The 20,953-nt window shown below is 43.1% G+C and overlaps 1 protein-coding gene across 5 annotated transcripts in view; it reads left to right on the forward strand.

Annotated features, from left to right (window-relative positions):
• Positions 1-6,763: 6,763 nt before the first annotated feature.
• ndrg4 (NDRG family member 4) overlaps positions 6,764-20,953 on the forward strand; it is a 41,620-nt gene continuing 27,430 nt past the window's right edge. Inside the window, exons 1-5 of one of the 5 annotated variants that reach the window (XM_014124363.3) lie at positions 6,821-6,988; positions 10,257-10,330; positions 17,792-17,882; positions 18,766-18,918; positions 19,957-19,995. In XM_014124363.3, the coding sequence (XP_013979838.2) occupies positions 10,257-10,330; positions 17,792-17,882; positions 18,766-18,918; positions 19,957-19,995 (357 nt within the window). In that variant the 5' untranslated portion in view covers positions 6,821-6,988. Of the gene's footprint in view, positions 6,989-10,256; positions 10,331-17,791; positions 17,883-18,765; positions 18,919-19,956; positions 19,996-20,953 lie in introns of all 5 variants that reach the window. The other 4 variants (XM_014124364.3, XM_014124365.3, XM_014124366.3 and 1 more) reach the window with 4 other exon arrangements.

Below are 20,953 nucleotides of genomic sequence, written 5' to 3' on the forward strand. Positions count from 1 at the left end.
AAAGTTTGCTGCTTCAGTGTCTTTAGATATTTTTGTCAGATGTTACTATGGAATACTTGTCCCGATTGGTATTTTTAAATCACTGATGAATGATCTTGAGACTGATTCCCTGACATGTCAATGTTTTTAATTTGCTGTTTTTGATTTTGTTATATTCTTTGTTAATTCTATGGTTTTTACTAGATTACTTGTAGTTTTTCATGTTGTTTGTCAGTAATTTTTGTAATGACTTGGCGCTGCCTATCTTGACCAGGACGCTCTTGAAAAAGAGATTTTAAATCTCAATGAGCCCTTCCTGGTTAAATAAAGGTTAAATAAAAAATTTAAAATAAAACTGAAGTATAATTACAAGCATTTCATAAGTGTCAAAGGCTTTTATTGACAATTACTTGAAGTTGATGCAGAGTCAATATTTGCAGTGTTGACCCTTCTTTTTCAAGACCTTTGCAATCCGCCCTGGCATGCTGTCAATTAACTTCTGGGCCACATCCTGACTGATGGCAGCCAATTCTTGCATAATCAATGCTTGGAGTTTGTCAGAATTTGTGGGTTTTTCTTTGTCCGCCCACCTCTTGAGGATTGACAACAAGTTCTCAATGGGATTAAGGTCTGGAGAGTTTCCTGGCCATGGACCCAAAATATCAATGTTTTGTTCCCCGAGCCACTTAGTTATCACTTTTGCTTTATGCCAAGGTTCTCCATCATGCTGGAAAAGGCATTGTTTGTTACCAAACTGTTCCTGGATGGTTGGGAGAAGTTGCTCTCGGAGGATGTGTTGGTACCATTCTTTATTCATGGCTGTATTCTTAGGCAAAATTGTGAGTGAGCCCACTCCCTTGGCTGAGAAGCAACCCCACACATGAATGGTCTCAGGATGCTTTACTGTTGGCATGACACAGGACTGATGGTAGCGCTCACCTTGTCTTCTCTGGACAAGCTTTTTTCAGGATGCCCCAAACAATCGGAAAGGGGATTCATCAGAGAAAATGACTTTACCCCAGTCCTCAGCAGTCTAATCCCTGTACCTTTTGCACAATATCAGTCTGTCCCTGATGTTTTCCCTGGAGAGAAGTGGCTTCTTTGCTGCCCTTCTTGACACCAGGCCATCCTCCAAAGGTCTTCACCTCACTGTGCGTGCAGATGCACTCACACCTGCCTGCTGCCATTCCTGAGCAAGCTCTGTACTGGTGGTGCCCCCATCCTGCAGCTGAATCAACTTTAGGAGACGGTCCTGGCGCTTGCTGGACTTTCTTGGGTGCCCTGAAGCCTTCTTCACAACAATTGAACCGCTCTCCTTGAAGTTCTTGATGAATGGTTGATTTAGGTGCAATCTTACTGGCAGCAATATCCTTGCCTGTGAAGCCCTTTTTGTGCAAAGCAATGATGACGGCATGTGTTTCTTTGCTGGTAACCGTGGTTGACAGAGGAAGAACAATGATTCCAAGCACCACCCTCCTTTTGAAGCTTCCAGTCTGTTATTTGAACTCAATCAGCATGACAGAGTGATCTCCAGCCTTGTCCTTGTCAACACTCACACCTGTGTTAACAAGAGAATCACTGACATGATGTTAGCTGGTACTTTTGTGGCAGGGCTGAAATGCAGTGGAAATGTTTTTGGGGGAGCCAGTTAATTTGCATGTCAAAGAGGGACTTTTCAATGAATTGCAATTCATCTGATCACTCTTCATAACATTCTGGAGTTTATGCAAATTGCCATCATACAAACTGAGGCAGCAGACTTTGTGAAAATTAATGTTTGTGTCATTCTCAAAACGTTTGACCACGACTGTACATAAAGAGAGACCTAAGACAACAACATAGTATGGCAGCAACACGTGAAAACACAGCATGACAACAACATGGCAGCAACACAACATGGCAGCAGCACAACATGGTAGCAGCACAAAACATGGTACAAACATTATTGGGCACAGACAACTGCACAAAGGCAAAAAAGGTAGAGACAACAATACATCACGCGAAGCAGCCACAACTGTCAGTAAGTGTGTCCATGATTGAGTCTTTGAATGAAGAGATAAAACTGTCCAGGTTGAGTGTTTTTTGCAGCTCATTCCAGTCGCTAGCTGCAGCGAACTGAAAAGAGGAGCAACCCAGGGATGTGTGTGCTTTGGGGACCTTTAACAGAATATGACTTGCAGAACAGGTGTTGTATGTGGCGGATGAGGGCTGCAATAGATATCTCAAATAGGGGGGAGTGAGGCCTAAGAGCGTTTTCGAAATAAGCATCAACCAGTACGACGTGTATACAGAGATGACCAGTTTATGGAGTTTTATAGAGTGCAGTGATGTGTCCTATAAGGAGGTTGGTGGCAAATCTGATGGCCGAATGGTAAAGAACATCTAGCCGCTCGAGAGAAGCCTTACCTGCCGATCTATAATGGGTAGGATGGTCATCTGAATCAGGGTTAGTTTGGCATCTGGGGTGAAAGAGGAGCGATTACGCTAAATGAAACCAAATGTAGATTTAACCTTAGCCTGCAGCTTTGATATGTGCTGAGAGAAGGACAGTGTACCGTCTAGCCATACTCCCAAGTACTTGTATGAGGTGACTACCTCAAGCTCTAAACCCTCAGAGGTAGAAATCACACCAGTGGGGAGAGGGGCATTCTTCATACCAAACCACATGACCTTTGTTTTGGAGGTGTTCAGAACAAGGTTAAGGGCAGAGAGCTTGTTGGACACAAAGAAAGCTTTGTTGTAGAGCGTTTAACACAAAATTCCAGGAGGGGCCAGCTGAGTATAAGACTATATATAAATTGCATATAAATTGATGAGAGAGCTTCCTACTACTTGAGCTATGTTGTTGATGTAAATTGAGAGGAGAGTGGGACCTAGGATCGAGCCTTGGGGTACTCCCTTGGTGACAGGCAGTGGCTGAGTCAGCAGATGTTCTGACTTCATACACTGCACTCTTTGAGAGAGGTAGTTAGCAAACTAGGCCAAATACCCCTCAGAGACATCAATGCTCCTTAGCCGGCCCACCAGAATGGAATGGTCTACCATATCAAAAGCTTTGGCTAACTCAATAAAAAATTGCAGAACAACATTGCTTAGAATCAAGGGCAATGGTGACTTAATTTAGGACCTTTTAAGGTCGCTAAGCACATCCATAACCTGAGCAGAAACCAGATTGCTTACCCGAGAGAATACTATAAATGTCAAAAAAGCCAGTCAGTTGACTATTGACAAGTTTTTCCAACACGTTTGATAAACAGGGCAAAATAGAAATTGGCCTATAACAGTTAGGATCAGCTTGATCTCCCCCTTTAAGTAAAGGACGCACCGTGGCTCCCTTCCAAGCAATGGGAACCTCCCCAGAGAGGAGAGGCAGGTTAAAAAAGTCAGAGATAGGCTTGGCAATGTTAGGAGCTGTAACCTTGAAGAGGAAAGGGTCTAAACCATCTGACCCAAATGTTTTTTGGGGTGAAGTTTAAGGAGCTCCTTTAGCACCTCGGACTCAGTGACCGCCTGCAGGGAGAAACCTTGTAGCGGGGCAGGGGGAAAAGAGGGAGAAGCATCAGGGATAGTCGCATTAGAAGGGGTGGGAAATGTTTGACGGGCAAGGAGGAATGGCTGAGTCAAATAGGAATCCTGACTTAATGAAGTGGTGATTTAAAGAGCTCAGCCATGTGCTCCTTGTCAGTAACAACCACATCATCAACATTAAGGGACATGGGCAGCTGTGAGGAGGAGGGTTTATTCTCCAGGTCTTTAACTGGTTTCCAGAACTTCTTGGGGTTAGACCCAAAGAGAGAGAACTGCGCCTTAAAGTAACTAACTTTGGCCTTCCGGATAACCTGAGTGCACTTATTTCTCATTTGCCTGAACGAGAGCCAGTCAGCCTGAGTATGCATGTGCCAAGCGATTTGACAAATGGAATTCTTGAGGTGGAGTAACTCTGCCAAATCACAGTCGGGTCAGGGGCTGAACCTGTTTTTCATTTTCTTTATGGGTGCGTGTTAACAATACCACTGAAAATATAAAAAAGAAGTTCCAAGTGTCTTCCACAGAGGGGATCAAGCTGACTCTATACCAATTTAAAGAGGCCAGGTCATGAAGGAAGGCTTGCTCATTAAAGGTTTTTAGCAAGCGTCTATGACAAATCAGGACAGGTCATTTCACTGAGCAGGCATTACAAACACAGTGATCACTAAGGTCATTACAGAATACACCAGACTGATACCTATCAGGATTATTTGTGAGGATAACATCAAGGAGAGTAGCCTTTTCTCGGTGTTTGGAGTCATACCTTGTGGGATTGGTAATAATCAGAGAAAGATTTAGGGAGTCCCATTACTTTAGGACTTGGTCAGGTGGTTTAAGCATGTCCCAGTTTAGGTCTCCTGGCAGGACAAATTCAGACTTAATGTAAGGGGCCAGGAGAGAGCATTTAGGGTACAGGCCAGTGCTCGTGTACAAATGTGATCATGTAAAAATATAAGCAAGGTTTGAAATGATTGTTTAAGTCAAATATTATACCTGTTTGGGCTTCTTGCGGTCAATTTGCTGTCTACAAATGATTTGTAATTATGTTCCCTCCCCCTGACCATCTGCTCAAGAAAAGATCGGCCCGCGGCTGAATCTAGTTGATGATCCCTGCTGTACAGTATGTGGGTTGAGTAGTTAAGCAAGCTGGCACAAACACCATCCCACATACTGGACCAAGTGCTCTTTAACATTTCTCCTCTGAGGGTAGAGTCCCTCACTGTGCCAGGTCTCTGGTGTCCCTTCAGCCTCTCAGCCTGGCCATGCCCTGTTGGTCAACGGCTATTCTTCACTCCAAGATGCTTCTCAAATGGCACCCCTGATCCTATTCCCTATGTAGTGCACTTATTTTGACCAGAGCACTGAGCACTACATAGGGGATAGGGTGCCATTTCAGACACAGTCCCTCTGTGTGCCAGGTTTCCCTTCAGTCTCTCTGCTGGCCATGCCCTATTGGCTAACGGCTGTCCTGTTCTCCACTCCAGCATACTATCCTATCTACATCCTAATAAGGTCTCTGACCTGCTTACTGTGCTGGACCATCAGCAGTATCACTGCACAGACAAATTAGGGCCAATAGCTCCCTGTTTGTGAACACTGCATACACTAATCTGTGTCTGATGAACACTGAGCATTTTGTCCAGACCAAAAATGACAGCGTTTAGAACTGTGACTCACCCTGCCTCACTGAACAAAAAATATAAATGCAACAAGTAACTATTTGAGTTACAGATCATGTAAGGAAATCAGTCAATTGAAATGTTATTCATCAGGCTCTAATTTATAGAGTTCACATGACTGGGAATACAGATATGCATCTGTTGGTCACAGATACCTTAAAAAAAGATAGGGCGTGGATCAGAAAACCAGTCAGTATCTGGTGTGACCACTATTTGCCTCATGCAGTGCGACACATCTCCTTCGCATAGAGTTGATCAGGTTGTTGATTGTGGCCTGTGGAATGTTGTCCCACTCCTCTTCAATGCCTGTGCGAAGTTGCTGGATATTGGCGGGAACTGGAAGAGGCTGTCGTATGCGTCGATCCAGAGCATCCCAAACCTGCTCAATGGGTGACATGTCTGGTGAGTATGCAGGCCATGGAAGAACTAGGACATTTTCAGCTTCCAGAAATACACATGGTCTGTGGTTGTGAGGCCTGGTTTGACATACTGCCAAATTCTCTAAAATTATATTGGAGGAGGCTCATGGTAGAGAAATGAGCATTCAATTATCTGGCAACTGCTCAGGTGGACATTTTTGCAGTCAGCATGCCAACTGCACGCTTGATACATGTGTGGCATTGTGTTGTGTCACCAAACTTAGAGTGGCCTTTTATTGTCTCCAGCACAGGTGCACCTGTGTAATGATCATGCTGTTTAATCAACTTCTTGATATGCCACACCTGTCAGGTGGATGGATTATCTTGGAGAAGGAGAAATGCTCACTAACAGGGATGTAAAAAAAAGAATGTGCACAAAATGTGAGAAAAATAAGCTTTTTGTTCATATGGAACATTTCTGGGTCTTTTATTTCAGCTCATGAAACATGGGACCAACACTTTACATGTTGCGTTTTTATTTTTGTTCAGCGTAGAAGAGGCTCTCCATTTTGGCAATCCGTCCATCTGGTCTGATATTACTGTGTCTCGTCAGTGAATCGGTGTTGTTCTAAAGTAGGTCACTTGTTGCAGATCCAGCAAACAAACACAGATCCAATATTGCCTGCATGATGAAAAAAAGATGTTCAAAATAAAAGTAAACCAGCAGATCCCTTTAACAAACCCATTGTATTGATTTATTCCTGTGTGTGTGTGTGGGGGGGGCGCCTGAGAGAGGCTGTCTACAGTTAAAATGTGCTAAATGAAATAATAAATCCATAAGTACTGTTTTTTGTGTTTTGGTGGAATGTGCCATTGTGTGGGTGTTGCAGAAAATAGACTTCTGAAGCTCATGATTGTGAACTCATTGGTGCAGTGGAACCTTCACTCTTCTGTTTTCAACAGCAATAGTTATTACCCCAAAACGATCAGTTTCTCTCCTTTACCAAACTCTAAATCTCACTTTTATGACCATATGATTCTATCCATACCCTCCGTTTAATTTACCTCCCATCACGTTCTGTCTTCCCTCTTTCATTTCATCCCCTCTCCCCTTCTCTCTCTCTCCTCCCTCGCCTCTGATCTTCTAGTGTGGAGGCGCTCTCATGCTGCATCATTGGGGATGACACGTGCTCTCTGTTTATTGCCAAGGCGAGAAGGAAGGGAGCACGAGATGGGAGGGAGGGAGCGAGCGGGAGAGAAAGAGGGAGGGTGGATGAGAGGGAGAGAGATCTGGAGAGCAGAGACCCCATAGAATACACTGCCTCTTTCTGTAGCACGCTCATACACACAGACTGGAACAGACTAAGGGAAAGAGAGAGAAAAACAGACGCACTACAAAATACGCAACAATAGCAGCTGTTGAAGCTCAAACCACCACAAGAGGTAAGTCCTTATGTGTCTGTATGTTCAGTTTGGATCTGATGATGATACCTACATGAGATAGAATGACAGAACTCATTTTTTGCAAAGCTTGACTTAACCTTCTTATGCACTATAAAGAGTTAAGGTACATCGATCATGGAAGAGGGAATTGATAGCACATACTGTATAGGGACATTAGCCCCCTCAGATCCTCTACTGTCTCCTAGCTGTATAAGTGAGGCTCTGACTGTGCCCCAGTGCCAGCCTCTGCATTGGCGTGAGTACGAGGTCGTCAGGTTGAATTTATTAACCCTAGAAACAGGAGTGCGTCATACAGATCAGTACTGCCTTAGACAACCCTGGGCAACCTGCGTATTAGTAAGTAATATAGAGAATATACAGTCTAACTTCCGTACCAGGAGCAGGCCTTCTGCTTTCCAGTTAAAGAGAATAGCGAACTGCTTTGCATTGTTGTGTTTAGTTGTGTATCAGCTGTAGAAAAAGGTTTGCGTACCCTCCCCTCCAACAACCAGCAGCCACACTAATCACTAACACACTGCACTTCATATCTGAGGCCATTGCGTGTGGAAGGGGTAGAGTTAGAGATGGATAGAGACAGGAAAGCTTATATTCTGGTCCAAATAGACTGTGTTCCAAGTTTTACAGTCTCAACGAAGAGTTCATCAGTGGACATTTACAGAGCCTTCAGAAAGTGTTCACACGCCCGTTGACTTTTCCCACATTTTGTTCTGTTACAATCTGAAATTAAAATGGATTACATTTAGATATTTCTGTCACCGGCCTACATACAATACCTCATAGTGTCAAAATGGAATTATGTTTGAAGAATTTTTTACGAATTCATAAAAAATGAATAGCTGAAATGTCTTGAGCCAATAAGTATTCAACCCCTTAGTTATGGCAAACCTAAATAAGTTCAGGAGTAAAAATGTGCTTAACAAGTCACATAACAAGTTGTATGGACTAAGTCCTATGCAATAATAGTATTTAATATGACTTTGGAATGACTGCCTCATCTCTGTACCCCACACATACAATTATCTGTAAGGTCCCTCAGTCGAGCAGAGAATTTCAAACACAGATTCAACCACAAAGACCAGGGAGGTTTTCCAATGCCTTGCAAAGAAAGGGCACCTATTGGTAGATGGGTAAAAAAACAGACATTGAATATCCCTTTGATCATTGTGAATTACACTTTGGATGGTGTATCAATACACCCAGTCCCTACAAAGATACAGGCGTCCTTCCTAACTCAGTTGCTGGAGAGGAAGGAAACAACTTATGGATTTCACCATGAGGCCAATGGTGACTTTAAAACAGTTAGAGTTGAATGGCTGTGACAGGAGAAAACTGAGGTGGATCCACAGTTACTCCACAATACTAACCTAATTGACAGAGTGATAAGAAGGAAGCCTGTACAGAATAAAAATATTCAAAAACATGCATCCTGTTTGCAACAAGTAATACTGCAGAAAATTTGGCAAAGCAATTACTTTTTTTCCTGAATACAAAGTGTTATGTTTGGCGCAAATCCAATACATTTACTGAGTACCACTTTCCATATTGTCAAGCATAGTGGTGGCTGCATCATGTTATGTGTATGCTTGTAATCATTAAGTACTGGTTAGTGTTTCAGGATAAAAAAGAAATGGAATGGAGCTAAGCACAGCCAAAATCCTAGAGGAAAACCTGGTTCAATCTGCTTTCCAGCATACACCGGGAGATAAATCCACCTTTCAGCAGGACAATAACCTAAAACACAAGGCCAAATCTACACTGGAGTTGCTTACCAAGAAGACAGTGAATGTTCCTGAGTGGCAGAGTTACAGTTTTGACTTAAATCTACTTGAAAATCTATGGAAAAATCTAAAATAGTTGTCTAGAAAAATAGAGCTTGAAGATTTAAAAAATATATATAATAGGCAAATGTTGCACAATCCAGATGTGGAAAGTTCTTAGAGACTTACCCAGAAAGTCTCACAGCTGTAATCACTGCCAAATGTGCTTCTACAAAGTATTGACTCAGGGGTGTGAATACTTATGTAAATGTGTTATTTCTGAACTAATTTGAAAACATGTCTAAACATGTTTTCACCTTGTCATTATTGGGTATTATGTGTAGATGGGTGAGAAAAATAATCTATTTAATCCATTTTGAATTCAGGCTGTAACACAACTAAATGTGGAATAAGTCAAGGGGTATGAATACTTTCTGAAGGAACTGTAATTGGATATCTGTTAGGCCTTCATTTCTTTTGAGCTCTTTGTGTATGTGGATGTTCGTTTACATGCTGTGTGCACAGCCTCCTGCCTCATTGAATAGTGGTTGCACACTGGAACCTGTAGGCACACCCTTTGAGATCTGAGGCTGAATGTCAGGCCTGACATGGTGGGAGTGATCTTCACCACCTGTCAGCAAAACGATGACAGGCTCCTGGGCTGTGGTGAAAGTAAATGCTGATATGTATCACTTTCACCTTGTGAGAAATATGTCCTGTTCATTTGTACAGTTTCTGTCGACAAGATAATATGAAATAATATGGGTGCAGCCCCAATTCATTGTCTTATATAAGCCTGGTGCAGAATTCTAATACATTAATTTGTTCTAGGATCAAAAGCTTTGACAAATGGTCAGTAGACACAATGTCCCTGTTATTTAATCCACACTGTCTATTATGATTTATTATCACCCTATACAGTGTAAAAAGGACGTTATCAGGTTAGCTTTTTCTCCTTCGGCATATGCAAGCTCAACAAAGCCCACTGTATCCTATGGGACCAGGTCTGTTTCTCTGCTGCTCTTGGATATTAATAGAACTACAAAGAGCATTATAAACTGGGTGGTTCGAGCCCTGAATGCTGATTGGTTGAAAGCCGTGTTATATCAGACCATATACCATGGGTATGACAAAACATGTATTTTTCCTGCTCTAATTACGTTAGTAACCCGTTTATAATAGCAATAAGGCACCTCGGGGGTTTGTGATATATGACCAATATAATACGGCTAAGGGCTATATCCAGGCATGCCTAAGAACATTCCTTAGCCGTGTTATAACCCCCCCCCCCCCCCCCCGGGCCTTATTGCTTAAAAATACCCTGTTGGTTTGTTCCTCTATCAGCTAGGCTGAGGCAGATAAAATTGCTTTGTTCCTACCACTGTAAAAAATCGACCTATGAGTCATGACGATATGGCTTGAACTTTGCTGTTCACTTTTTTCCCTCACTCTTTCAATCTCCAACGGATGATTTTATTTTGTACTAATAGATGGGGCCCGGATTGTTTTGGAACTTCCCTTCAAAGGCTAACTGCACGGTGCCGCAGAGCCTGCTGCAGACCATGTACGTAGTGCCTTCTGGAATGGACTTCATATACTGTATATAGCTTCCTTAACTTATGTTTTTGGCATCTCATTCATATACTGTATATAGATTCCTTAACTTATGTTTTTGGCATCTCATTCATCGCTCTTTTCATTCACCACTGTCCGTCCTTCCTAAAGTCATGAGCTGTTGGCTGCAGTGTTTCACACCGAGGCCTAGCTTGTGGACCAGTGGAACGTAACTTAGTCTCCTGGACTACAATTTAATGGCCAATCCCTGCAGAGCATTGGACCACAACTCATGACTCTGTGGCCAATCGTGGCTCAGTGTTGGACTATTACTTGTGAGTCATCAAGCACTTTTATGGCAAAGTTGAACGAGACTCATGAGCCATGGACCAATCGCAGCAGAGCACTGGACCAGGACTGATGCAATTTGGGTGATCATTTGATGACTCGTATCTCACCTTCACCCCATTAAGGCCCTGGTAATGATGCTCAGAACGAGCTTTAGCCAAGCATCACAGCACACATTCTCTATGTGTGTGTTACATTACCATCCATCAGCTTCGAACCCCAGCCGTAGCTGTTGTTGTGTTCAGTCTGGACAGAACTGCATGTTCCACACATCTTGCATGTTAATCATGTCCTTGCTTTGGGGTGTGTGGGTATAGTCTCAAACTCAGTATTAGCATACGCTTGATAGGCTTTTGAAGTAAGGTATAGCTAGTTTTCAGGAGTTTTAAACCTGTTGCTTATTTTATTTTTTACTTTTGGGTTTGTTTCCTGACTACCCACTGGGCACAGACGTCATTTCAACGTCTAGTTTTGATTTACATTTGGTTGAGTTGTCAACTAACGTGAATTCAACCAAACATGTCACCATGTCATTGGTTTTATGTTAAAAGTTGGGTTAAAAAAATCAGAAATGTGTTGATGACTTTTTATTAAATCCAATCAGTTTTCCATGTTGATTCAATGTTTTTTTTTTTTTAATGACAAACAACATTGATTCAACCCGTTTTTGCCCAGTGAGAAACCAGCATACAGTACTTACTTCTTTTAGTTTTCAGTATCTCAAGTACACATTTTCCAGCCCAATCAAACAAGTTTTTTTGGGGGGGGGTGGGGGGCAATAAAGAGACTGGATGCTATAGGCCTAGATGTTGTGGATGTTTGGGTTAGAGTAGATAGACAGTGGGGGATTCAGTGAAGCGGATCATGTAGCCCGTTGACATATTGGATATTGAGTGTGGCTTCACTGGACAAGGCTGTTGGCTGACGTCAGAAATAGCCGATGAGGGGCATGTTAGACAGCATATCATGTCAAAGACTCCAGCCACCCTAGTCACAGACTGTTCTCTCCGCCACCACACGGCAAGCGGTACCGGAGCACCAAGTCTAGGTCCAAGAGGCTCCTTAATAGATTCTACCCCCAAGCCATAAGACTCCTGAACAGCTAATCAAATGGCTATGCCCCTTACGCTGATGCTACTCTCTATTATTATCTATGCATAGTCACTTTAATAACTCTACCTACATGTACATATTACCTCAATTACCTCGACACCGGTACACCCTCTATATAGTCCCGCTATTGTTATTTCCTGCTGCTCTTTAATTATTTGTTATTCTTATGTCTTACTTTTTTGGGGGGGATATTTTCTTAAAACTGCATTGTTGGTTAAGGGCTTGTAAGTAAGCATTTCACTGTAAGGTCTACACTTGTTTATTCGGCGCATGTGACAAATAACATTTGATTTGATTTGAAAACAGCATTTTCTGACCAGCTTAAGTACCCACCAATCTGTAAGCTTTAACAAAACTGAGTCCAGTGGAAGGAGAGGGTTTGGATGACTAAGAAAAGGCAGATCCTTTACAGTGTTACATTTCATAATAAAATCATTAAGAGATCCATCTTTTGATATACAAGAATGAACGCTGCAATCGAAAATGTGGTCTTATGAGACAGTGGTGTTTGTTCAGGAAGGTTTTAAGACCCCCTGCCTCTCCCCTCTCTGTTGTGTACAGGTCCCATTGAGAGCCACATTCCATGTCCTTCTGGCCGACTGGCTCTGTCCCAAAGCCCTGGGTACCTATAGTGACAGGAGGCAGGGTTAGGCAGGCTGGAAACACAGCCCTGTGGATTCATCAGGGGACACGGCCTATCAGGCCATCTCTGACGCCAGAGCTGAGAGCAGCATAGACACAAAGATAGGGGTAGTCTGCGTCCCAAATGGCACCCTGTTCCCTATGGAGTGCACTACATAGGGAATAGTGCACTACATAGGGAACAGTGCACTACATAGGGAACAGTGCACTACATAGGGAACAGTGCACTACATAGGGAACAGTGCACTACATAGGGAACAGTGCACTACATAGGGAATAGTGCACTACATAGGGAATAGGGTGCCATTTGGGATAGCCACATGGCTGGCCTGCAAGGCAGTTCATGAGCCTGTAAGTATAAAAGGCTAAATGCCAGGGGCACCAGCCATAGCAGCCGCAAGTTGATATCTGGCTATCAATTTTTAATCCATGTTTGATATCTTGCTCCCCCCCAGTGCATTTTCATCTAAGGCCTTCAGACATACACCACTATATTAAAAATGGAATGTGTCACTTCAAATAGTGAATTAAAGCTAGATCTCTAACATTATTTTGATTGCTCGGTGTGTATGTGTACATGCCAGTGAGATGATGCCACTTCAAGATTGACCTGTTGAAGTGAATCTCTGGTCAAGTTGTCAGTCTCTGTTAGCATCATTCTCTGGGCTTGTGTGGGAGGCGAGTCCTGTAGGAATATGTCCACTTTGCTCATAAACAACACTTGGAGTAGCACAGAGAAACCAAGCAGGAGCAGAGAGGATGACGGATACGCCGGATGGATTGGTAGTAACAGATGCGGGTCTGAGTAGACTAGAAGATCCCCAAGAAGGGTTTTGAGTTGTTTTGTTTGAAAGCAGATCATTGAGAGAAGAGAGAGGAAGTCTGTGATGACAGCAGGATTACTGTGAGAGAGGTGACACTGGTTGCATCTAAAATGGTACCCTGTTTTCTATATAGTGCATTACTTTTGACCAGTGTTCTTGTTTGCACTTAATCATCATTAGTGTGTATAATTGATTTCATTTCTTGAGTTGTTAGGTTCCAGTGTGCTGAGGAGAGCAAAAGGCCATATTCTGTTTTGGAAGAGTTGGCCTTTAATCCTCTCTAATGTTATCGTCCATATGGCTAATTAATACGCCGTACCAGAGTTAATTATGTTACTGACAGAGAGGAGGCTTAACAAAAACAGGGTCTTTCTGGACGTTGTTTTTCCAGGGGTCACTGGTGGGTCAGCTTTACTGAATTTATGGGTAAAACAAACTGTTCAAAAACTCGTCAGTAAGAGTTCAAATCCCGACACTACCCAAACACAACCATTACACATCCAAACGCACACACACACTGTGCACACACATGACAGAGAGCCGAACCTGGCCCAGTTTCCGGGAATTGATTCTGAATCGTGCATCTGGTCAGATGCTTCCCCCTACATGCACATCCCATCGATTTCTTGTCCAGCAGAATGCTGTTCCTCAGGCCCACTCTCTATCACCGATATGAGTCACACATAAGGCCCCTGCAACTGTAATTGAGGACTGTGAGAGAGAACTAGTCTCTCCACAGTACAAAGTCAACCCTTCCAGCTCACAACCCTATGAGCTACATGAGAGGAAAGGAGAGTGATATGTTGGATATGGAGGATGGCCAGCCAGACAGAGGTAGTTAGTGTGGGTAAAGAGATGCGAGAGGGGAGCAGCTGGTGGTAATGAGAAGATGTTAAAAGGAACAGAGAAGGTAAGCCAGATCCTGTTAGAACCAAGGCGAGTCGACAGCCCTGCAGGAGGTTGTCATGGCTACAAAATCTGTGTAGAACTGTAAAAGAACAGGAGGGAGAGAGGGATGAAAACAAGGACAGATTTATTTGACCATCCTTGACCAAATAAAATGACGGTCTTCTCTTGACTCTCATGGAGAAAAACAAACCTGAACTTGGTAAGAGAAACCTCACATCTTCTTTTTACTAACAGAGAGCAGATGATGAAAAGACACTGGATGAAAGGAGACTTTAAAGTAGCACTTGACTACTTGACTCCATAGACCATGGATGCACAATGGGCACACATAAACACACACACACACACACACACACACACACCACCAGCACCACCCAAAAGTGAAGTTGATGTTCCTGATCAGCCTCATTTTAGGGTAAATGATCAAGTCCCCCTCATTTCATTTAATTAGTATGAGGAATAATTCCTCAGAGAGAATATAAAACCGTATTTGTGGATTTAGGGAATATTGAATAAAGCAGCTAGCAAACAAAAGTATTGAGTCATTTAAACCTGAATCAGTGGGTTTGAAACGGCTTCAACTGGGACGAATATAGACTGTAATGGTAATTGATTTCACAGCAAGCCATCTTATATAAGGAGAGAGAGAGCGCGAGAGAGAGAGATTAAGCAGGCAGAGTAATGAGGCTGGTTGTCCTGGTTAGTTCCTAATTAAAGTTGGTCATGGGCCCATTATAATGTCATGCAAAGGTCACTATCAGACAGAGAACAACAACAGTGTTGTCGCAAATAGGAGGAGAGGGTTTGGTTTTCCAGTGTCGCAAATGACTTACATGGACTTTTGTTTTGGAGTGTCTGCATCTGGGTTTTGTCTAAAGGTCTGGAAACATCCGCTGACAAGAGAGAGAGAGTGTATTGACTAGCTGTTGCTGTTACTGCATCCCAGCCATTAAACAACCTGTCACTGTGTGAAGTTGGGGTTTCTAAATCATTATGAGGCCATTTTATCACCGTGCATGACTCAATTTGGTAGGAAGACTCAAACAGCAAACAGTGTTTTGATGCTAACTAAGTCTGTCAGTAAAGTACTTGATCCAGCAGGGAATAGTTGTAAAGCTCATAGGTTTCCATATTTCACCATACATGCTTATTGGGCTGACAGCCTCCCATTGCAGCTACTTTACCATTACGTTTTGATCATCTTTACATTTTTTTTATTCAATAGGCTTTCTTTTATTTTGTTGCATTTGTTTTTCTTGACAATGAGTGAGTTAATGTGCCTGTGTGTGCATGCCTATAGAACATCTACACCACCTCGAACCTTTGTCACGTTTTGTTGCTTTACAAAGTGGGATTGAAATATATTTACAAATCAGACATTGAATATCTCTTTAAGCATGGTTGAGTTAATAATGATGCTGTGGATGATGTATTAAACCCCCCCCCCCCCCCAGACATATCAAAGATGCGGTCGTCCTTCTGAACTGAGCTGCAGGAGTGGAGGGAAACTGCTTAGGGAAGTCACCATGGGTGATTTTAAAACTGCTTCCATCAATGGCTAGGATGGAAGAAACCTAGGATGGATTAACATTGTAGGGACTCCACAATAATGACATAAAGGACAGTGAAAAGAAGAATGAAAAAAACGCAGAATAAAAAATATTCCAAAACATGCAACAAGGCACTAAAGTAGTACTACAATAAAACACTGTAAATTAATACACGTTTTGGCCTAAATGCAGCCTTATGTTTGGGGCATATCCAACAAAACACATCACTAAGTAACTACCTCCTTGTGTTCAGGCATGGTGGTGGCTGAAGCATGGTATGGGTATGCTGGACATCTGCAAAGACTGGGGAGTTTTTAGTATGAAAAGAAACGGGATGGAGCCAATCACAGGCAAAACCTGCTTCAGTCTGCTGTACACCAGACACTGGGAGAGGAATTCACCTTTCAGCAGGACAATAACCTAAAACACAAGGCCAGATCTACACTGGTGTTGCTTATCAAGAAGACAGTGAATGTTCCTGAGTGGCCTAGTTACAATTTTGACTTAAATCTGCTTGAAAATCTATGACAAGATTAGAAAATGGCTGTCTAGCCATGATCCCCAACACCTTGACAGAGTTTGGAGAATTTTGAAAAGAATAATGGTCAAATATTGCACAATGCAGGTGTGCAAAGATCTTATGAGACTTAACCAAGAAGACTCACAGCTGTGATTTCTGGCTAAGGTGTTTCTAACATGTATTGACTAATGGGGGGTGAATAGGGAAAACCTAGTCAGTTGCACAACTGAATGCATTCAATGAAATGTATCTTCTGCATTAAAGAGGTGGGGGGGCTGCCTTATTCGACGTCATTGGCGCCTGGGAAACAGTTGTTGGGGGTTAACTGCTTTGCTCAAGGGCAGAACGGCAGATTTTTCCAACTTGACGACTTGTGGAGTCAAACCAGCGACCAACCACTAGGCTACCTGCCGCCCGATACTCATCTAATACTTATACTTGTAAGACTTATCTAATCATGGTATATTAGTGTTTTGTTTTTCAGTAATCTTCCCGTTGACCAAAAAATGACAATGAAATCTATTTTAATCCCACTTTGTAACAATATAATGTGATGAAATCCAAGGGGGGTGTAGGCACTGTAAATTGGCTGGGTGTGCGTGCGTGCGCGTGCACGTACGTGTGAGCGTTTGATATCCTCAGTGATCCAATGTGTTAGTCGAGTGGCGCCAGCCTGGGTCAGCTCTGCTCTGTGGGCTTAGCAGTGCCCTTGTATAGACGTATCAATCTAAATTGATATAGCCCCTCTGTGTCCACTGATCTGGCTACACTGCAGGAGTTTTGTTTTATCCTAATGGGAAAGCTCACTGTCTGTCTGTCTGGCTGGGTCCTCAGACCTGCTTTATTCAGTCTATGACCCAGTCCATGAGCTGATTACCACTGGAGACCCAAAGAGAACTGGCTACTACTGTTCAATATGTTTTCCAATAGGCCAATACCACAACTTTCCACAAACTTTCCACAACTATTGAAATCTTTGGGCGTCTGCCTTTAGCATTTTTTCTGGTCTCCTAAGTCCAAACGATGTATAAATCAGTCCACATTATATTATCACGTTTGAGCAAAATAACACAGCGTTTGCCATGGCAAAGTGCATAGAATCGCAGGAAATTTGCTTTAAAACTGCATCAATGTATCTCAGCTCCATGAACAAATTTGTAGAATTGCAGGAATATGTCTCTGTAGCGCCAAGATTGGGGCCTCTAAAATGTTCTCTAAAATTCAGACAGGCCGACAGGCCGACCCTGCGAGCCACTTTTTGATCCAGAAACAACCCTGGACATGTATTCTCTATTCAGATACTGAGCATCCCTGGACTTCTTTACATGCCCAACAAAAAGGGACTATGGGGGCTGGTGTAGCAATTATATAGGGAAAATGGACTTGCCCAGCCACAGCAACCAAACCTCCTGAAGACCTTGCCACCCAGCCAAAAGCTTGATATACTGTAGATATTTACTGGGGGGAGAAAAACATGATAATGCGGTTTTGCTACTGCAGTGGTTTGAATTGGATGAATTTCAGATTTTAAAGTAACAAAGTGTGCGTTGCTATGGTGATTGCAGGTTGCTCTCCAGGATGGCTGGGATGAAGGAGCAGCAATTTACTGAGGAGAAACCCCTACTACCGGAGCAGAGAGGACAAGATACTGAGATGGTGAGCATTTACTTTATATAAATGTGTGTGTGTGTGTGTGTGTGTGTGTGTGTGTGTGTGTGTGTGTGTGTGTGTGTGTGTGTGTGTGTGTGTGTTCAAATATTTATTTGTTTTTGTGCAGAGTGTGTGATATAATAGTGTATTTTTGTGTCTTTCTTTGGAAACAAAATGTGTTTACATGTGTAGGAGGGATGAATCATACACTGCATTTCAATTTAGGAGTGTGAAAGAAGGAGTGGGGGGGGACAAGACTATATAATTGAGAGGATGCAAGGTCTAACCAAATCCACTGATTACAGCAGTATGCTTGTCTTAGCAGAAGCTGTAAGTAACTCTTGATTGCTGGGACTGTTTGTGAGGAGGACAAGAGAGGTGGCATCGGTAGAGGAAAGAAAATCACATTGATTGAAATGCCAAAGGTCTAAGAGGATATGTCACTGTAATTTATACACTTCCCTGACTCTCTTGACAATGATTGACAGAGTGGAGAAACTGATTACTAAGACGATGCCAAGGCATTGGCGGATAAAACTTGGAGGCCAAATAATACATTCAAAGTTATTGATGATTATTACCTGCTAGCTAGTAATTAGTCCCAAGGGAAATGCATATTAAAGTAAAACATTATCGGGAGTGGATGTGTGACCCAGATTACATTGTGTCCTTTAGAAGTCTATGTTGTTAAAGATTTAACAGGAGGACATCATTACAGCAGCTTATCCAGATAGCTGTTACCTTAGCCTATCCTCTGTTGTCCTCCTCTATGTGGGTCATGTCCTCCCAGGTCTGTTAGTCTTCCTCCCCTCCAGGCCTCTCCTTGCCTGGACCCCTGAGATGGACTGACCAGCCACTGTACACACCTGTGTTTGTGTTTATGATGCAGAGAGACCAAGGGCGGTGTGTGAACGCACTCCCCTGCGCAAGCCCTGCGCCACTCACCGCCCCCTCTTCCTCAAGCCGCCCCCCACAACGTTGGCATGTGATCGCGCGGCACTGGCTCCACCAGACCCGCAATCGGACCAGTGGGTGCATCCCGGTAATTACAAACCTAGAACTCACCTGTAGGGGGACTATTCCCCATGCCCTGCAGGGGTACCAAATCTCCATTTCCTTTGGCTGTGTTATTGGATGCACCTTTAAATCCTCACCTGCAACACATCCTGAGTCAGAGAAATATGGAGGGCCACATACAACAGAGAATATCTATATTTTTTAAAGTTCCTTTACACACAGGCTGTAGTAGTAGCATAAGCAGGGTTTCATACTGACAGAAATTCACAGACAGGCTCAGGATCATCTGATAATAGAGAGATTTGGAACTTTCCTGGAGATCAACATGCAGCCAGCCAACACCTCCAGCACAATGTCGCAGCTCCCCCCCCTCCCCCACCATGCTGTGCTACTGCAGTCACACGTGGGCTCCAAAGGACAAGAGTGACACCTGCTGGTCCGACCGCCCCACTGAAACCACTAACCTACTATGTCTCTCCACTAAAAACAACTGCATGAAATAACCATTCTCTCTAGGTGTGTCTGATCACTGTAACACTGTCTTGAATGGCATCACCCTCTATCAATGGACTGCTGATGACAATGCAACCATTTGTCATCTTTCCTCTTTCACCTCGTCCGTGTGTTTATCTATAATCCTATCCTTTTGTCTTTCCTGAAACCACTGTATATGAATACACTATCCAGGATTGCACCTTTAGCATCACAAGGAGTTTGGGGACAGTTTTTCTTAACCCACTAATAATGCTTGGTCTGATTCAACTATAACCTCTATAGAGCATGTCCTTCATGTTGCACTGAAGTTTAGGGGAATGTTTGGGTTCTGGTTTGGCTCTTTTAGGGCAGGGAAAAAGTATTCTGTCTCTCCTGAGCCTTCTCTTCCCTGTCCACTAACTGCTGTCTGTCTGTTTGGACCCACACAGTCTCTATCTCTGTTGCTCTCTGTGGATCCATCCCCTCAGCTTTAACGGCCTGCTCAGCCCTGTGGCATCTCAGAAGTGGAAGCAGAGGGACTATCCTAATGGGCGTCAGTTGACATTGTGTTTTTGTTATCTATCTGCAGGAGAACTGTGAGACCCTGATGCCAATTGGAGACTGGAAGGTACTTCAAGTCTATTCTCTTCTATTCTCAATATACTGTATCCCCGATAATCGTTATGACTGTCCACTCACCTGCGTAACCATGGTGTCGCACTGGGAGGAGAAGGAGGAGGGATTGTTTGGCCAAATGGTTGATGGAATCATTCGCTATCACACAACACCTCTCACACAGTGTGGTACAGATTTGTGTCTGAATGATAAAGTGTAAAGGACGTATGTGTTTGTGTGTGAGAGAGACTGGAACACTCTTGTTCAATAATTATCACTCACATAATAGGGCATCAATCTCAATGCTACAACCATCGCTATAACCATAGTAACCTACTATCCGTTATGGATTAAAAATACCACAGTCGTTTTAAAGTCCTCAGAAGTTGATTTCTGTACCCGTGATGTTGTCAATTTTAACATGAATCCACGTGACGATGAGATCAGAATAATCCAGACACCTTGTTTCTCACCTCTGTCTGACGCCTCCAGTGTCACCCCCCTCTTCTCTCACCCTCGCCGGTCTCACCTCCTCTCTCTCTCTCACTCCCCTCTCCCACTACCACCTCATGATCCTGACAGTCCTTTACAATGGAAAAGCTAACAAACACAGGTGCTGATTAAGTTGAGTTAAACGGGAGAGGACTGTGTACCCTTACGATTGGTGCTATGAAAATAACAACTGTGATTTGCTTTGCACAAATCAAATGAACAGGCCTCTTGAAGTGTGAGTGTTGAGAGCGTGTATGTGTGCGCTTGTGTGCGCTTGTGTGCGTGTCCATGTGTGTGTGTTGAATTTTAATTAGCAAAAGCAATCTCACTGCATACTAAGCATTTGTTTATGCATCACCTTCCATGACTTTTGAGGAGCGATAAGAGGGGTGGGAGAGGAAAGGGGACAGGTAGGACAGGGACAATGGGAGGAAGGGAGGGAATTGTTCTGCTATATTCTCAATGACCTTCCTGAACCT

The sequence above is a fragment of the Salmo salar genome, chromosome 10 (assembly GCF_965601325.2).
Source record: "Salmo salar chromosome 10, fSalSal1, whole genome shotgun sequence".
NCBI classification, from domain to species: domain Eukaryota; kingdom Metazoa; phylum Chordata; class Actinopteri; order Salmoniformes; family Salmonidae; genus Salmo; species Salmo salar.